General features: G+C 44.4%; 1 protein-coding gene across 1 annotated transcript in view; it reads right to left on the bottom strand.

Annotated features, from left to right (window-relative positions):
* The window catches only part of FGF12 (fibroblast growth factor 12), a 107,040-nt gene that overhangs the window by 66,223 nt on the left and 20,882 nt on the right, over positions 1-19,935 (bottom strand). Inside the window, exons 2-3 of the mRNA XM_086467870.1 lie at positions 18,431-18,541; positions 9,788-9,891 (exon numbers count right to left, since the gene is read on the bottom strand). Coding sequence (XP_086323996.1) covers positions 9,788-9,891; positions 18,431-18,541 — 215 coding nt within the window. The remainder of the gene's footprint in view (positions 1-9,787; positions 9,892-18,430; positions 18,542-19,935) is intronic.

Genomic DNA, 19,935 nt, shown 5'->3' with positions numbered 1-19,935 from the left:
GTCAGAAACACACTGATGTGAGATTAATAAAAAAAGGTTAAGGTAAAGGAAAATGGATGACAACAACAAGCCAAGTAGCAGAAGCTGCTGGAAGGTATAACTAAAGAACACCAACATCTCAAGCAAGTTAAATGAGCCACAGAAGTAAAAGATCAAGATTGTAACCTAACTGCAGGTGGAAAGGCGATGACACACCGTAAAAGGACTAATGGGCACCACTCCAGCCATGAGTACTTGGTTTTCTAGTCCTACGAAAAGTCTACAGACAACTGCTGGTGCAGCTGAGATAGTTTCATTTAAGCCTGGAAAATAACAGCCAGGCCGTGAGTCCAAACTCTGCTCTGAACCATCCCGGCTGGGCTCAGCCTCCAGCAAAGCAAGGATATCCTCCTCCTAGTCACGACACAGAAGAGCCTGGGACTCTACTACTGGAATTCTCAAAATCCCCCACTTTCTCACAATCCCGCATCAGTGGCTGTGCCCGCTACACCCACCCGTGCTGCGCCATCCTGGGGGGGGCAGGTGGCCATTAGGCATGGGCGGGTTGGTCACGTACTCAATTCTCCTTTAAAGGGGTCCCGGGCGCACGGGCCAATCAGAATCACCGATGCTGCAAAGAGGGATGCGTAAGCACACGTGGTGCCCTGCTTGTAACACTGAGCGGTCGGGACTTCTGGTACAGGAGTCCAGGACAGTGGCAGCCTCTATGAGGGAGCTTGGTGTGTGCGTTTGAGCTCACGTTAAGGTGTAAAACGACCCGCTCTGCAGAGGGTCCAGGTTAAAATAAAGCTTTTGTTGTAATGCTGATGCCGTCATGCAGTGGTTCTGCCAAGGATCCCTAAAGAACCTGCCTGTCCCCCTGGCGTTGGGTGGCAGTGTCTCAGAACTCTGTGGGCCCCGTCCTAAAGCCTCTTGTACTGTTCCAGGGAAAACACTTGTAAGAAAAACAAAAAGGTCTTGACAGCAGATCTTCATTCAAAATTTACAAGTTGGACGATATAATTAAATACCCCAGTAATAAACAACAAGCAGATCTGAAACACTCCACCATTTCCCTTCAAAGCTCACGTTTTAAGCCTTCCAGGAGGGCCAAGCATATTTTTAAAACAAAGCCCCTGGGTCAGCGGACACAGTGGGTGGGAAGGATGGGCTCCGCCTTTGATGCACGCTGCTTTTCGGCTGCCCTCTAACCCACTGTCACAAGGCCAGAACTGGCTAAGCCTTGGCCAGCACATACAGAAGACAGACCTTGCAGAGGACCTCTTTGGTGCATCTGGTATACCATGAGGCCAGATGCAAGGACCAGGCATGGTTCAGGAGGCCCTGGAGTGGGTCCAAAGCCATGTCCTGCCCGCTCTACTGCCAGCATGCCTGTGGGCAATGCTGCTGGCAAGGTGCCCCTCCGCTCCTCCCTGCTCATGGACAGATTGCAGGCTCCTTGGCATCAGCATGCCGGCCATCCCACGCGCTCTGCAGAGCTGAGCACACTGTCAGCATGTAACACATCGCAGCAGTCACTGGCTGCCAGTAGCACGAACAAGATCCCTTCCACCCCCCTCTCAGTTTCACAGATGAACTCAAGGCAAGCAAAGTTGGGAAGATTTGGAGTTTTCCTTACAGTTACGAGTGGCTCTTTCAGAAAAGATGCCAAAAGTGGCAAGTGAAAATGGCTGGTAATCACCAGGGCCTGTGTCCACGTGGCAGGGGAGACCAGGGAGCACAGATTCACACAGAATCAATCACAGGATGTTAGGGGTTGGAAAGGACCTTGAAAGATCATCTAGTCCAATCCCCCTGCCAGAGCAGGACCACATAGAGCAGATCACACAGGAACACGTCCAGGTGTGTTTTAAATGTCTCCAGAAAAGGAGACTCCACCACCTCTCTGGGCAGCCTTCCAGTGCTCTGGCACCCTCACAGTGAAAAAGTTTTTCCTTATGTTGATGTGGAACCTCCTGTGCTCCAGCTTGCACCCGTTGCCCCTTGTCCTATCATTGGACATCACTGAGAAGAGCCTGGCTCCATCCTCCTGAAACTCATCATTTACGTATTTATAAACATTAATGAGGTCACCCCTCAAGTCTCCTCCAGGAGACCCAGCTCTGTCAGCCTTTCATCGAGGTACAATTTCAGGACTTTGCTGAACTAAATCTTGTATAAGCACATTGCAGGCCAGGTTCGTAACTCCCGCCAAGCATGTTTACTCCACCAATTTCAGGAGGCTCCTGTGAGGCACCATGCCATGTAACTACAGATGCCAGAAGCCAGCCCTGTATCTTGGGACATAAAGCTATGGGACCTGAACTCAGTTCCTGGGATTCAGAGACTTCAAGAAAATTACTTTTGCTTTGCAAGTGCTTAGTCAGAACAATACTCTTTCACAGCAAAGCAGGGACAGTTCAGGCTCCCATCCAAGCCTTTCCACTACAGTACACGACATTCCCCACTGATTCAGCCAGTCTAGCTTGAAATAGCCCAGGTGTTTTGAATCTCTCTTCCTTTCCTCTGGTAAACGGCATTACAGTTCAACAATGATCCTCATTTTTACAGTTTTCTATCACTTGGCTCCCAGTTATAATTACATGCACACAGTCAGTAAGGTTTTTTCTTGGGTTTCTTAGCCTATGACTGTCGTATCTGCTGCTTTTGCCTCCAGAGCCATTAGTCACTGTTTGGCAAAGACACACCATTCACTAGGTTTATCTATTCTATATTTGAGTTTGGTGTTGTCAGAAAGGAGATCTGAATCACTTCATTAACACACACCTGACCTCAGCCAAACATGTCCTCACTCAAAACTTTCCTCATTTCTTTTCATATCAGAGTCCTGGACCCAGGATGGACAATATTTGTCCTCCCTCCACTACAAACTAAAATGTTAGTCCCACTGTCACCCTTGATGTTCTGGAGTTTTGTCTAGGTTTCACTTGAGGGAAACTGACAATAATGGCACTATTTATGGACAAAACAGACACAGGATAAATCGCATTAAAAACACACAAAGCAGGCTAGAGAGTTTGAGGAAAAGCAAAATATTAGCCCAGGGAGAGGAGAGAGGAGGATCAGTTACTGGTCACTCCTGCATCCCCTGCCAGCAGGATGCAAATGGGAGGCAATGAAAGGGACTTCTGCTGTGACTGCCTCTCCAGAGCAACTTCGTGACAGTCAGCTTTTGGTTCTTGTTTGCTGGGATGAGTGCTCCACTTGCATGTCATTTCTGCTAATTAGGGGCTTCCCTGTACACTGTCCCATCCTCAGGCTAGACACTGCCTAGAGTTTCCTTCAAAGATCCAACTCAAACATTGTATTGCCATTGACTGTTTTGCTTTAACCTCATCATTTCCCCTGCAGCAGTTAACCGATCACACACAATGCACAGAAGAAAAAGGGGCAAGCTCTATGCAATGCTACTGCTGCTTAGTGCCTGCTCATCTAAGGTTAGGCCTGTACATTTGGCCTCAAGAAAATCAGCAGAAGGAATGCTGTGCAGAAGATGGCAGCTACAACTGATTCATCTCTGTGATTTCTACTCTTGCCTTCCTTGCAATTTAGAGCAAGCCCTCCCCACCAGTGTTTTTCCCTCCTCCCCCTTCCACAGTTCAAGGAAATCAAGTGGGATTGAAATGCTCAACCAAAATCTAAACATTTTGTTCTGATTTTATTAGGAATGTAAAGCAATATAAACCACTCTGAAGTTCTTTCAAAATAGGAATCTGTAACGTTTCTTTGGGGTAGTGTCAACATGAGATGAATCAGCACCACTAGAGCATTTTTTCCCCAATTTTCTTCCAAATTGAAATTTCAGCAAAAGATCATAATGCATCCCAACACTGTCAGACGACTGCTCACAAAGGCGAATGTCCCACCCCTGCTCCTCCAGCTGGCATTAGGTGGAACATAGCACATTCCTAAATACCTTGCACAACTAAGGCTAAGAGAAGGCACTTCTTATCGAAGCATACCTATTCTTTGTAATTTGTATTGCTATCATACAAGACAAGGAACAGCTAGCTAGTAAAACAGGATTAGGTCCTGTTGTTACTGATTTTGTCCTCTGAACCCTCTCTTTTGCTTGAACAGGCAAAAGCTAAGTCTAACCTAACTCATTCCAGACACTGATACTAGGTGCAGAGCAGTACCCTCCCAGTGGAAGGTGGTGCTGTGCTAAGAAAATTCAGGGAATACAAGTCCCTCAACAGGATGACAGATGGGAAACCTGCCCCCCAAATGCCACAGTATTGCACTGTCCCAGATCTCCTCATCCGATGAGCAGTCCAGGCAGTCCTGCCAAGCGAGGTCGTACCCAGTTCTAGCTTTTACAACATCCTGACTAACCCCTGAGACAGTGTGGACCAGCACTGGTACTGCCTGACTTGCACCAGTCACACATGGGATGGAAGAAGCTCACTCTGCTGGGGTGAAAGGAAAGCTGGACCACTGAAAAGCTCCTGAGAGCCAAGCAGAGCAACATGGGTGGCAGCACCTCACAGAGGGAAATGGCACCACTTCGCTATTGACAGCCGTGTTTACAAGTTTCCATGCTACAAGGGTGGCATGCTAGGGTGCTCGCCAGGAGCTGTATTTTAGGAACATTTGATGCAAGGCAGGAATCTGCTCCCAGGGGCTGACTCTCCTCAGCACAGCTGCTTCCCTGAGCATCCATTTTGTTCCCTTCATATTTATGAATAAGCCAGGGTACAGGAGGAGTTTTAACATCTCCCAGTTAATGCCTTCATTCAGCGAGCCCCTTTAAACAGCCAGTGAAGAAGAGCAGATACTCTGGAGGGAAATTAAAAGCACATTACATTTGGCTTCTGCTGTGCTTTGCCTTTGGAGACATTTCTCTCTCTCTCCACTGACCTGGCTCCCTAATGAGGCATGTAAGCTAGGGAATCACCCCAGCAAGTGTGCTTGCTTGCAAAGATTGCTAAAGGGAGATGTCCAGGATACCTGCCTGGCATTCCTGTACTTCTGACAAAATCAACTAGCACCACTGGAGGTCAAATAGGAATTAAAGACATGGCATTGGCAGGAGCAGGTTTATCACCCCAAGCCTATTAGGGGAAAGAATACAGCATTATTGATTCCAGCCCCTGACCTTGAAATGATGTAAATAAGAGTGCAGCAACCCTAGAGGAGTTGTAGCAAAATAGTTACAGCATTGCAAGCAGATTAAGAAATACAGTTAATATACACACTTCCCCAGATGCTTGTTTATTATTATGCAAGACATGTTTATTATGCAAAATGATGGAGCAGGAGGAAAAAAAAGCAGAGAAAAAGAGAATGCAAAGACACACTGAGATCTTAAAGTGACTTGGGTTTTTTCAATGCTATTTAGATTCTTTTTTTATTGTGCATAATCATTGCCTTATTAGCAGGAATCTTTGAAGTGATTCAAGTTCTAATTTCAGCATTTCAAACTCACAGGTTTATACTGTAAAATCATATTGAGCTCTCGTAAGCGACCCATTTTTTTTCCTCTGTATCTCTGCTAGGGTTTTCTCAATCTTTCCAATAAATTATGTATCACGATTTGCCATTTCAAAAATAATTAGAACTCCGAGTTAAACAACAAGGAATATCTGAGAGCAGTACATTTTAGACGAGAAGTGTTATGCACTTGGGGCAAAACCAATCCCAGCTGTAACACCACTGAATTATACATATCATCATATTGAGAGCTGCAAGTTCAGTGTACTTCGAGTGATTGGGTGGGCCTGTGGAAGCTCTACAGCCCCATGATGAGCATCTGCTCCAGAAGAAGCAGGTTTGCCTCTCAGGCAAAACAATTCACAGGCATGCCCTTCCCCATGCCCCTGTGAGTTGTTGCAGCAGCAATAACGGAGAGAAAGCTGGGCACCAGGGAGAAAAACTTCACAGAGAAAGGCTGTACAGCAGTAGGAATTAATTTGGTGGTGGAACTATTAACTCCAGACAGAGACAGGAGAGCATGTTCTGTGTCTTTTCCTGTTACAATTAGGCTGTAAACTCACTGGAGCAGGATGTACCTCTTTATTCTGCGTTTCCCTCCCCCCTGCAACAATGAGCCTTTGGTCTCAGCTTCCCAAGTGCTAAGACAATACAAGTAATTCATGCCCTTCATTCATTCTGTATATTTTCACTTCAGCATAAAATGCTAACAGTGGATCCTCGGGAGAGTCATGTCAGTCCCCAGAGCAGGTGCTGATGAAAACCTTCATGCACCATCTGGGAATCTACATCTGCTCTGCATTACAAGAAATCAAATGGCAATACACCAATGACTCCGCAAGCTTGCTATGAAGACAGTGTCTTGCATGCTACTGTCTGCAAAGCCAGATGCCTCAGAGCAAGACCTGATTTTATTGCCTACTAAGCACTCAATTCCCCAGCAGACCTCAGAGGTAGCAATAAGCTAGTTTGGAAAAAAAAAAACACCAGGTATCTAGTGTTAGTAAACAATGCACAAAATCACAAACAGCTGCTTCCCAAGCAAAGAGGCTTTGGCATCTAACGCATTTAGGCCTCTGAAGCTGGCTAGGGATCTATGGTTGGCTTCAACCCAGCAACTCAGCCCCACGCTGTCCCTATCATCCCTAACTGAACAGAAGAGATGAGGAAACTCACTGCTAAAGGTATCAACATGGTTGCGCACATAGAGGGTCTTGCATGTTTCTGCAAAGAGCCTTCTCAACAAGTCTGGCTTTAGAGGACTCCACTCACCCGTGCGTTTGTACTGATCAGCATGATGAAGACTTTTTCCAAGGGCTGGTTATTCTAAATCCATTCATTCCAGAGCCTGTTGGCCCAAACTCAGAAGAAGCTGGCACAAGCCATCTCTGAGGCCAGGCTGATTATAGCCTCTGGTTTGATCCAGGGCAGCGGATGTCAGCCAAGGTCTCAGCTGACGCACACAGATTAAATATCACCCAAAAAAACCCCCACCAAACAAAACCAAAACAAACCCACAGTGATGATGTGTTCAGTTACAGCCATAATCCTGGGCTCGAGAGGAGAAAAAAAATAAAACCAAAAAACCACATATGCCTGGACCATTGCATTTTATCCGAAAACAGTCCTGGGCTTGAGGGTGTTATAAGAAGTCCTAGCAGAGCTAGGCCTGGGAAAGACAGCAGGAGAGGCAGCCAAGCAGCAGAAAAAGTTCATTTATCAGTGGATCTGCATGAGTGAACACTATCTATGGGGAACATTGACCCATTTTTTCAGAAATCCCTCAGAAAAGGCTAGTGAAAAAAATAGGTACATGCACAATACCAAAGGAAACTGGCCTGAGACACAGCAAAAGCTGTAGTTTAGGGTCTGCTAAGCATAGGAACAGGGACAATGTGTCCTTTGGCGTGGGCAGCAATCAGGTCCAGGCGGCACAGCCAAAGACCCTGCCTGCCCCAGAAAGGAACAGACTGTGAAATCCTGCCAAAGCAATTGCCCAGCACAGTCTTCGAGACTGAGACTGACACAGCCGTGCCAAATGTTGGCTTGGAGTGGGATCCTGGCCCCACAAGGAAAGCTGCACCATCCAAAAGACTGCTTGAGAAGGCTGAGCTCTTCTCAGCCATATCCAGTTCTCTTATAGAACCCTGGTCTCATCTGTTGTCTTTGATGCTATTGAGTGGCTTGACCCACGCCCCATGCTCCTAACAGGCTTTGTCCCCAATTTTTTTTTTCTTGCCTTGGGGTCTGCTCCAAAGCACAGTGAATTCATTGATTTACTGCTGTAAGACAAAGACAGAGCTACCACTCAATACAAGAAAAGAATGTCCAGCAAGTTCCATCTCCCTGGAGTAGAGATGGGCCAGTAGCATTCATTTACTGCAAGCAGAAACCCTGGACCATGTTGATAAAATGAATGGTTTAACTCTTACTAGTTCAGACAGAGCTGAATGCCATCAAATTGTGGCATGTGATGAGGTCCACCTCATTAACCACTGGCCATCACAGTGCATCCTTAGCCTTCCCTGATTAACCTTAAAACAGGCACACTTGCTGGGAATAAGCAGGCCCCATTAAACCACACTCGTCTGAGTACGTGTATGATCTGGTGCCTTTTAGGACACTTCATGTGACTAGCAGATGTGTTTCCTGGACACATGGTCCTCCTGCTGCCCACCACCGTTTGTATCTTCTCACTATCACTAGCAAGAGATACTTTTCCTCTGCATCGTCTCTAATCTCTCAGCTGTCAAACATCATGTTTCCAACTCTCCATTTCTTCTGTTGCCTGAGCTCCACATCTTTCCCTCCCTTGCACTATTTGTTCAGAAAATGCTGACCCCTCAATTCCTCCAAAAAGACCCCATCCAGGCTGAATGTGGCTCTCTGACACACACTGCTTTCCTGCAGTCCTCATTTACAGGGCACTGGTGGTACAGGTTGCCTCAGAGCCAGGCCAGGACCCTTTACGCCCATCACTTCACAAAAAGAGGGCAAAACACCAGTCCTGACCCCCCTATGTGCCTAGAGGGAAGCATGCATGGTAATGCAGTACCACACTATGCTTGGTATTACCTTTAGGACTCTGATAGCTTTACAAAAAAAGGAAGTTTTCATTGTTAGTAAACTGATGTAATTTATTTAGAAGCAGTCATTTATGTTTACTGGGCTATGAAAGAACAGGAAGCGTCTGGCATCCACAGAGATCCAGATTGATCTCTCTGTCTCTTCTTGACAAGCAGCCAGTTTTGAGACCTATCTCGCCAGGCATACTAACACATCTACTTGCTGTTTTCTACCCTGAGCCGCTGGGGAGACAGAGCTTTGTTACCTCCTGAGGGAAAGGGGGAAATCCCAACCACATGAGCTGTTTAAAACTGACCAGGAATGAAGATGGATGGTAAGGGTTAGGAAACATTGCATAGGAGCAACTCAAACTGTTGTCCTTTCAGTGGTACCATCACCATTCTCACATACACTTTTAAAGCAAAAGTGAATGCCTAGCCAAGAGCAGAATCGCTGCACTGTAAATTTACACAAAGGCAGATGAGATTAGAATCTCAGCTATACACTTTAAAGGTATCATAACTACAGAAATGAGAAGTGTATTATTAACTATCACTTTTTACTATGTAGAACTAGAGCAAAGTTATTTGAAGCATAAAAAATTCTGGCAAAGGGCTGCCATATTTAATAAATCACTGAATCAATTATTTGCTGTGAAAATCAATTACTTGCTTCAAATGAGAATCTTATGAATAACCTCATGCCCTTTCATGCCATCTAAGAAAGTTATAGGGGAATTACTCAGTAAAAAATGCCTCACTTATCTTTTATGTGCATTAAAAAGACGACACAAATACAGGTAAATTCAGCTCCGCTGAAACACTCTGCCAACAGAATATTCCAGATCCATTTTAGTGAAGTCAGGGTATTGCTGTGGATTTACACTGAAGTCAAAAGCAGACTATGACCCATTGGGGTACCACCTATGATCAGTTATGTGGGCACAATTCAGAAGCAACTCCTTTCAGTCCATGCCATTTCACAAATGTGAAACCAGAATATAACCAGCCAACCACACAGCCTCCTCTACAACGTGACCTACATTAAGTAACCACTCAAAGGAACACAAAGTGTATCTTCACAGGTCAGGAAATACTGCCACAAATCTCTGTGGAGACACTTTAAAGTGAATATTGCATGGCCTTGCAGCAGCTCCCCCTGTTCCTGCTTTTAAAAGTTTGCTGATACGTGACCATTTTCAGAAAAAGCTGCAAGTCCCAATGCAGTCTCTTCCCTCCTGCCTACAAAACCAAACCATTCCAGGAACCAAACAGTGCAAAGTACTTACTGAGCTGTAGAGATATCCCTCAGCGTTCATGGCAACGTACAAACCTGCCTTCACCCCTTGGATTGCCACCACACGAAGACCCACAGGAATTAGATTGAAAAGGGCTGCAGAAGGAAAAGAAAAGCAAAGGTTACAGAGATCACCCTGCGTGGCCACTGCTGCTTTTGCTCCAGGGCCAGCCCACCCCACTCCTGACTCTTAACGAAAGATACTGAACTAGAATCTAAAGTCCTGCTTCCAGCAACAGGAAAGGTCTGCAGCCATGAGGCCAATGTTGAAAGGAAATTTTAGAAAGTACTGAATGTGGCTGCCTCCCAGAAGCCTTAACACACCCATTGGTCTGGTCACTGCCTTTGCAATGCCAAGGGCTCATACGTACATTCTGTGCATCTCAACGGCTTTCTGTGGGCCAGCTGAGCTGCGGTAACTGCACAAGTACATCTTTGTCCGTGGCAAATGCAACAACACAACTTACTTTAGTTCACCCTGAAACAGATTTAGGCCTAGTCACACTTTCTTGCATTTGCCATATGCTGAAAGAGTATACAGTGACCGCAGCCAGAAGGATGCAAGTTAACTTGACTGTGTGTCTGCCTGTGTGATCCCTGCTGTCAAGGGAATGAAGAAACTCAGGAAGAGATAGTGCTGCACTCCAGGACCTGAGCACTGCTCTTCACTCAGAAGCAGCACTAGATAGGATGGAAGAGGACGAGATCTTTCAATACTCAATTTTACTGCAATCTTATTGATTAAAGCGTTACAACCAGTTCCTCCCAATTACTTACTTTATTGCTTGATTCCAAGTAGACCCTGTATCTCATTTAAAGACGTCTCCCATGAGCCTATACGTTAATGTACTGTCAGGCTTTTGCTATGTTTCTAACAGAATGGGCTCAAACAGGAGAGGACTGTCAGCATTGATAGACTGCGCACTGAGGCATTAGCATGGCTTTGTTTCCACTGAGATTTATAGGACAAGAGTATCCAGATGTTGTAGGATCCCTTGTGCTTCAGCTTGCAAAGAGTCCCAGGGACCTCAGGATATGCAAAGATGGGCACTAGGTTGGGCAGAAACATGAGCACAAATGCAATGGAAATACTTCACTCAAGGTCTCTTCCCGCACAACTGCCCTGAAACAAGAATATTTTTTCTGGTTCCCTAGTCATGAAGTCAGACTGCCCCTTCCACATTCATGAAGCATTTCCCATGGCTTTTTAACACACTCACTTATTTGCAAAAGCCTGCTTGAAACTTCTCAAGACATTTGAGGTGTTCAAATTAGCCTGGGGAGACCTGTGAACGGGCAAAGTGCAGAGGAAAGATGGAGTGTCAGAGCCACAGTGAAGCATTCCCATTTTCCAGCTGACCGTTAAGGACATCATCCTTTAGCTGATTCATTTTATAGATCGTTTACAAAGCGTTATGCCTGACACATCACATTGGAGCGTGTTGGAGCATAACAGTTGTAGGAGAAACAGTCCTCCTCCTCACTGTGCCATCTCCCAGCCTCTCCTTCCCTAGGAGATGGACATCTGCTGATTCAACATCAGCCCTGAAGGATAAAGCAGTTTTTGCTGAAATGGCCTATTCAAAATGCCATAGCTCCTCAGGCCAGGCTAGTGTTAACCCTGGTATGACAGGAGGGAATCAAGTCCAGCTCAACATCAACACCCCATGTGACTGGTTAGATGTGCATGTGCCAGGCATGGATTTAACTCAACCACAAGATGATTCCTAAAAAACTCCCTCATGTACAGCCTGTGAATTACTGCACAGGGGGGGAGACAGAAGTGTGTTTGGATTCCTTTCCAAAAGAAAAAACCAAACATTTATAGCCAACATGGAGAGAAAGGAGGGAAAAAACAAAATCTGAAACTGTGGCTTGATTCTTTCCTTGCAGTTCAGACTTTGTAGTCTGAACCAAAGTCCCAGGATTTGCACAATTTCTAAGAGAAAAAGTAGAGCCCAAAGGGTATGCAAAACGTAACTGGTTACATTTGACCTGAACTCTTGATGGATTTGCTTAAATGTCAGAGGGGGATACCTTTTCAGAAGTAAAACCTGAAAAAAGCACAGGAGACAGAAAGTCACTTTGCTCAAGATATCTAACAGGTGTCTTGGCTGAGCTGGTTTCAGGGTTGTCTCCAAAAAGGGATTAATGAGTGCCAGCTCCTCATGAATGCCCTTTTTTCTCAGTCAGTTCCCAAAGGAGACTGGATGACTCCCATTGGTGAGCTGCCTAAAATGGAGGCACCTCTAGTCTGGTGAAAAGAAAGCTACTTTTCAGCCCCTTTTCATGCTTTTAAACACCATATTCAGTAAAATATCAAAGCATGTGCTGAAGTCTTACCAAAAACAGTTGCCTGTATTTGTGATTTTGTGGGAGGATGCCACAGATGCATATGGCAAATGAAGTCCAGCCTAGGTATTAGTCTGTGAACAACAGGAGTCAAGGCCAGTGCTACTCTGACACTGTCCCCAGACAAGACAAACACACCCCAGTGTAGCTACTCAGCATTATAGAGCTGCATTATAGTGCAGTTTAGCATTGAAAAGCTCACTAACCAAAGCAAGCTTATACTTCTATCACTTTCTCACTACCATGAAGGTCTAAACCACTCTGCAATTAACAAGTCTATATTTATAAGCAATTCCCCTTCCCTAATTTCCCCCCCACTGAAAAATGGAGCATTTTACTGCTAATAATGAAACAAAATGGGCATCATCATTCACTCGCTACAGCCAATTTGTCTTCCATAGAAAACTTGTGACAGACCATTCAAAGCATTCATTAGGCAGCAAGGTGTTAATACCCAGAATTAGTGGGTGAGAAGTTCCACTTGGAAGCACTCACATGTCTCCAAATTTCTCTCTTTCCACCTATACGTGCTAAGGGAGTACAGGAGCAATCCTGTTGTGCTCTTGTGTTACAGCAGTAAGGCCACTGCCAGTTTCCAAGCTGCCTGGCACCCTGCTGCAGACCATGGTAGCAACACCTGCAATCATGGCTTGGAGGCATGGCAGAGCATCTCCTGCAACATGCTGCAGAGCAGGGGATCAAGTGGGCAGGGAAGCAGGAGGACATGCATCTCACATAGGTAACTGGCAGCCAAAGAAGTTTTAGCAAGCAAATGTCTTCCTCTTTTAATAGAGTGGTTTGCATCAATCAAGACTCTGTAAATTCTCAGAGCTGTTTCCGCACTCAAATCTAGGAATACTTTCAAAGAAGTTGAAGCCTTTTGTTATCATGCTTCCAAATGAATATTTCATCTTGGTTTAGATCAGATTTAAAAGCTTATAAGCTTTATTGTAAGAATGTAAAAATGGGGGGGAGTGTGGGGTGTGCGGGGGGCGGCGGGGGAACCCTCAACCAGCCTCAAAACCAGTATGTCTCATTTTTTGTCAGGAAAAAAAAATATCTGGTTAACATGAAAGAACACATTTAGATGGGGAAGAGGACTAGTTGCAGTAGAGCAGGACTGGACACAGGATGTGCTGATGTGAAAGACAGAAAATTTAACATACGTTTTCAAAACTCTACTGCAAAAAGGTACATTTTCTATGCCATCTGCAACTGCATGGAATAGACGTGCTCTTGTACTTCATGGGCAGAAAAGAAAAAAAAAATTAAGACATTTAATATTTCTGCCTATTTTCCTTCACTACATCTTACTATTTTCAACCATCAGTATTTACACCTGACCCTGCTTATTGATGATACTACTTTTAGCATGCTCCAGTCCTAAACAGTACATTGTTCACTGTTAATGTTATGGCAGTTTATCAGCTCCATAACATGTTTTTAAATCTGAACATATACTTACAGAAATGAAGAATAAGGCAAGATGTGTCATATAAGATGTCGTCCATATGCTTAGTTGATTTTAGCAGTACTATGTCAGAGGAGCTAAACTAATTTATACCAGTTGATTTGTTCTGGAGCAATACATTTGTGCTGCACATGACTAAGGAAGAACTAATGAAGGATGCAATAGGTAACAGCAGCCTTGGTGCACCATGAGATGGGGAGGTTTAAGATCCTGAGGGGAATAAGGAAGGCTGCTAAGATGATCAAGAGGCTGTGGTGCAACACGTATGAGAAAAGAAACTGAGGGAACTGGGTTTGCTTAGCTCAAAGAAGGGAAAGCCAGAGACTGGCTTTTCCCAGAGGAACACAATGAAAGGGCAAGAGGCATTAGACAAAAGCCTCAGAAATAAGCATGACTGGATATAGAGAAAATTCATTAAAATGAGAATAGTGCAGCACTGGAACCAAAGAGGTTATGAAGCTATGGAATAGCTCATTCCAGGAGACACTTGAAATAACTAGGCAAGGCTCTGTGCAGCTGAAGATAACCCAGCTCCAATTAGGATGTGGGCCTGGAGACCTCCAGAGGTTTCTCCAGTCTTAATCTTTTTATATTAGAAATACTGGGGCCACCAGGAGTAGGGAAGTGATCGTCCCCCTGTGCTCGGCACTGGTGAGGCCGCACCTCAAATACTGTGTGCAGTTTTGGGGCCCTCACTGCAAGAAGGACATTGAGGTGCTGGACCGTGTCCAGAGAAGGGCAATGAACCTGGTGAAGGGTCTGGAGAACAGGTCTTATGAGGAGCGGCTGAGGGAGCTGGGGTTGTTTAGTCTGGAGAAGAAGAGGCTGAGGGGAGACCTTACTGCTCTCTGCAACTGCTGGAAAGGAGGTTGCAGTAAGGTGGGGGTCAGTCTCTTCTCCCAAGTAACTAGCAATAGGACAAGAGGAAATGGCCTCAAGTTGCACCAGGGGAGGTTTAGATTAGACATTACGAAAAATTTCTTTACTGAAAGAGTGGTCAAGCACTGGAACAGGCTGCCCAGGGAAGTGGTGGAGTCACCATCCCTGGAAGTGTTCAAGAAACATGTAGATGTAGCACTTTGGGACATGGTTTAGTGGGCATGGTGGTGTTGGATTGACAGTTGGACTTGATGATCTTAGAGGTCTTTTCCAACCCAATGATTTTATGACTCTATATTTCTGGCTGAAAAGACCCAAACAATATCCTAGATATGCTGGGCTATTTCCACCTGGTCAGTACAGTTGACCTATCCTTCATGTATTGTCCATTTACTAAGGCTTTTCAGGCACGCAACAGGATTATGCTGGCAAACAAAGAAGTCCAGCCGCTGTCATGAAGAAGGGGCATTACTCAGGAAAGAGCAATAATGATGCAAGCACTGACAGCAACAGTAAGTCCTGAAAGACCATTTGAGATCACTGGAGTTAGAAGGAAAAGATACTGCCCCAAATTCTAGTTCATATATAACATTACTAAGAACACAAATAAGGACCTTGTACACCATGAAACAGCACTTCGATTAAAAGAAAATTCTTCATATATCCAATGCAAGTAGGCAGAGAATCTGTCTTCTTGCTTATATTAAGATGGCATTCCTTTAACTGCATGGTATAAGGAACAGATGTCCCAAGTGCTATTTCGCGGGAAGCTGGCTGGATGCCCATTCAAATGCCATTAGAACTTGGCTTCTGGGGTTTTCTTTTTCTTTAAGTGAGAGGAGGTGGAAAATAAATGCCATCAGCCTCTCAAGAACACACATAAAATGGGCACCAGATAATTAATTTAAAAATTGCTTAAATATTAGCAGTTCTTCCTATATAAATAACTGGATTTTTATTAGAACTTTTAATTGCATCAGACATATCTGAGGGACATGTCGTGTCTCATTTTAAACATTTATTTTGCCAGAGTAAACCAACCTAATGTAGTCCATGAAAATTAAGCTTCCTTTCATAATGCTAATTTGAATAATCAGCGTATGGCTACAGAACACAGAGCAATGTATGGAACATGGTGTTCACCATGTATTTAATTGTGCTAAGATAGCTTCTGCATGGAGAACAGGTGGTCATCCAGGGTGGGAAGGATCCTGCTGTGGCCATCAAGATCGCCCTTCTCTGCCAGTGGATGTGAGTTAACCAATCATTCTCCAGGGACAGGAAAGTATTATTTATCTAGTCTTTGAGTTTTGCCCTCACACAAAAATACTGCACAGACTTCCAGCTGGCTAGTCAGGAATCTTATGGAGAAGTATTTTAAAACAGAAAATATCAGTGAAGTAAATCTGTAAGCAGTTCACTTAGACAATTTTTTTCTGGTCAAAAATTGAGATGTTTGGAGGAACAGAAAAAAAAATAATATGCTTTATTTTGGCACTTCCAAAGCGAAAAATGTGATTTTGTTTTGAAGCTATAACTGAAAGCTTTGTATAATATAAAATGTTGACTCAAACTGAAGATTTATAAAGGAGAGCGTGTGGTAAAAAGTTAAACAAAACTGAATAACGCACAGTCTTCATTTAATTTTCAGGAGCCAAATATTACCAGGTTGGATTTTTTCCTCTTTTGATATCCTCTGAGATCAGGGGATGGGTAATTCTTTGGCTTCAATCTTCTCTCAAAATCTTCACTCAACTTTCCAACATATCCCATGACTTTGAGCAAGTGGCTTGGCACACTTCAGCTAGATGCCTCCTGTGCCACCAATCTGCCAAGGTTTCCATCTCACCAGATAAAATTATACTCTAGACATGTCCTTCAGCCCATCTAGTTCCAATTAAGACAACTGGGTGGAAGTGGCTCAAGCACTCAGCACCTTTCCAAACTGATCTCTAACATTTCTAATGGGATATGCAAAAGCTGTGTGAGCAACTGGGGCCCAGCCTCAGTCATGGGGACGCAGGAGGTTCCTCCACACCCACCAAGGTGCAGCCAGCAGCAGCTTCCCTCATCTCCCCTGCCAGCCTGAAATATTGCAGAATTGCTCTTACATTTTATTCTCCTTTGCTGTTTACCTAAATTCATCCCTGCTTCTATTTAAGCCCATTACTTTGTTGTTCAGTCCTCACTGATAGATGAGAGTAATGAATCCCTGACATCTCTAGCAGCTCTTCCCATGTCATTGACAAATAGGCCTCCAATGGGATTTTCTGCAGATTGAGAACACCCTGTATCTTCTTTCTTTAAGAAAAAGCAGCTAATACAACCCAACACTGGGTCATTACTCACCCACTGAACTCATCCCATGTGTTGGTGTCTGCCTGAGAAAAACACAAGGCCAGACTCTTCTTGGAGGAAGAGACCTGCTCAGTCTCTTGCTGAGTAAAAGCGTGTGTGTGTAGGTTCACAGATTCTCCTGCTCTAACAAATTAGAAGCTGTGTCATTGTAATTTGTGGCATTTCATTTGTTCACACCAGCATGTGAAAAAGGGGACTAAAACCTGACACTTGCACCTGCTACAGGCCAAGTTTCTGGTGAATACAGCCTCGGGTAATTTCACAAGGGCTTTGCCAGCCTCCCACAATTTCAGTTGCCATCTCCCCAACACTCCTCTCTCATGCATGGACCCCATCCCTGAGCTGGCTGCAGCAAAGCGGTCCCACCATACACAATGCTCCTGCCATGGCACTCTGCCAGCCTGATGCGGCAATCACCATGGACTTGGCGCTGCAGCCACCTTGCACCCTTGTCCAAACGCAGCTTCATGGGACAACGTCAGTGCCCTGCTACATGTGCTGCACTACTGCAAATACCCCTCACCCGCAGCCCAGGCCCTCCTTCCTGAAGGAACAGCACCTTCAATCCAGCTAGGAGCTTCTTTGAGTTAGAAGATTTGTCCCCAAATTAAGTAGGTTCCTCCTTTCACAAAGTACATGAAGCTTGCTTCCGTCAATCCTACCACGCAGATGAACTTCTCTTCATCTCTAGTAATGACTGGGAAGACACCTTCCATGCTGGACAGGCTAGATACGATGTCCCTTCAGCAGTGGCACAGTAAGCTTCAAACCAACATAAGATGACACAAATCAAGACTTGAGTCCTACTCTGTTGATGCAGTTTGTGCTATCAAGGATCTGAGCTTATTACTGCCCACTCAGAAGCATCAATTTGACACTTATAAAATGTATATGCTGTAGAAAATATCCTTCACCTTTTTTAACCTTTTGAGGACCTTGGCATTGACAAAACTATTTCTTTTGCAAAATGAAGATTGACTGCTGCTTTGCACTTGTTTAAACCAATATGGCTCCTGCACATGAGCATAACTTTTAAGCCTGCATGGCTTTGCTGCACTGTGCTGTCCTTTGTTGGATAGGGTTTTGGAAGATGATTTTTGGAAAGGTCATTCAATACCCTCAACCTTTACAGTAGCCTCAAAGCACTAGACTTTAGTGAACAGCTGGTTTTCTCCAGCCTAGAAATTCCCAATGCTTGCTGAATTTTTCAGGATAACAGTGAAAACAATTTTCTCCTCTTCTCCTTGGAGAGAGAATTCCCCATATCCTCTACCCACGTGGCATGTGTATAAATATAATCTCCTTTCTCTTCTGGCAGCAATTCAAATCATGGGTTTTATTCTCCACCCCACCCAGATGGCAGTTACAGAATCGGGGCAGGAGGGAAGAAGATCGGAAAGGAAACATATGAAATTATACAGGCAATATTTAAAGGGGAAGGACAGATAGAAAAAAAGTGCAAAAACCAACTGGCTTCTTAATTTGATCCTTTCAAAAATAAAGCTGCACAAGCGAGACCCACTAGGTGATGCATTTGATTGTAATTGGCTTGCAAAACAGGCTAATTTTTCTTACTGTAGTCACTGTTTTCGTCCTTGGTCCCATCAATTGTACCATCTGGGTGCATCTGCAGGAAGTATTCCTGCTGGCTGAATAACCTTGTCACAATTCCTTTCAGCTGGGGTTCTGCAAAAAAAATAATAATTATTATTAGATACACCAAGTAGCAAGAGACCAAATTTGCTTGGCCCCCATTAAGGCCTGAGTAAATGTCGAAGTGCTTGGCAGATAAGACAGCTTTCTGTGATTCCTTTCAAGCGGGGTTGTAAAATATTTATATGTACATAGATGTACAGGCAAATAAAACTGAGATCAGATGAGCAGGTAAAATGCAATGCATAGTTGGTGCAGCAGAAAGAAACAGATTTATGGAACATCACTTCACTGAAAGTTGCCTACCAAATGAAAGTCTTTAGACAGCTTATGTATTCTGAATATGCCAGACGTTCAGAAGAATATTTGCTAGCAGCGTTGCAAAGAATTTGCTTATTGTTTATTATTCTGCCTGTGGAGCCAACTACCTTGCTTTCTGTATGGTTGATTTAGTATCATACAGTTTGTTTTATGCCAACGAAAATCTATTTAAGTCACTGGTATTAGTGGTGTAAAACCAAAGTAACCAACTGCTGAATCAGGCTGCATTAGTCCAACTGTGTGGGACTCGAACAGCAAAATCCTTAAAAGGAACAGATGCAAGACACCTCCAAAAATGACCTCCGAAGCATTTATGGGTACCTTAAACTGCCTCTGTTTTAAAATACCTCATGTTCCTCCCTCCCAAAACATGTGCCATACACTCTGGTAGATGAGAATCACTCTTTGTCTCTAGTAGGGTCCTTTCCCAGCGCCTGTACATCATGAGCCAGCTATGGACTGGTTAGGGGCTTCCCTATCGCCTCCGTAACATTTTATACCTGTGCTGAAGAGGAAAACAAAAAAAAGCAGAAACAATTTGAACTTCACATGACAGAGATGCAGCATTACCGCCTGTCTCCCTGCCGTCCAACTGATCAAACACAAATTAAATGGTCAAAAATAAATTCAGTTTTAATCACACAAGTCTTACAATTTGTCACGGGCGTTGCTTCTGGGACGCAAGCTAGCTGGCTACACATGAACAGACACACTAGCTGGATGGCAGAGATCTTCCTTGTGTGACAGGAGTTTGTAGTTTTGCGTGACCACCCACCAAAAGTAAATAAAAAAGACCTAGTTATTGCTGACTCAATAGACAGGAAAAAATCCAATGTAGCATACCAAAAATCTCATCAGCCTCTGTCTTTCATGCCTCTAGTGAGGCTGTTTAATAAGCCATAGTCATTACATAACTCCGGTCACGTTGTGTGTTAAGTGTTTCCATTAGGAGCTCCCATCTCTAATGATTTTGCACCACACTGTACAACTTTCATTTGAGAATGGCACTCTCAGCCTGTGCTTCTGCACAGGCAAACCCCCCCACAGCAAGTGGGGACACTGGATGCAGACAGGCTGCAGGTGCAAAGGATTTCAGCTTCTGCAAC

The sequence above is a fragment of the Leptosomus discolor genome, chromosome 7 (assembly GCF_034619465.1).
Source record: "Leptosomus discolor isolate bLepDis1 chromosome 7, bLepDis1.hap2, whole genome shotgun sequence".
Lineage (NCBI taxonomy): Eukaryota > Metazoa > Chordata > Aves > Leptosomiformes > Leptosomidae > Leptosomus > Leptosomus discolor.
The sequence above is the reverse complement of the archived record's forward strand: the minus strand, read 5'-3'. Positions and strand labels throughout refer to the sequence as shown.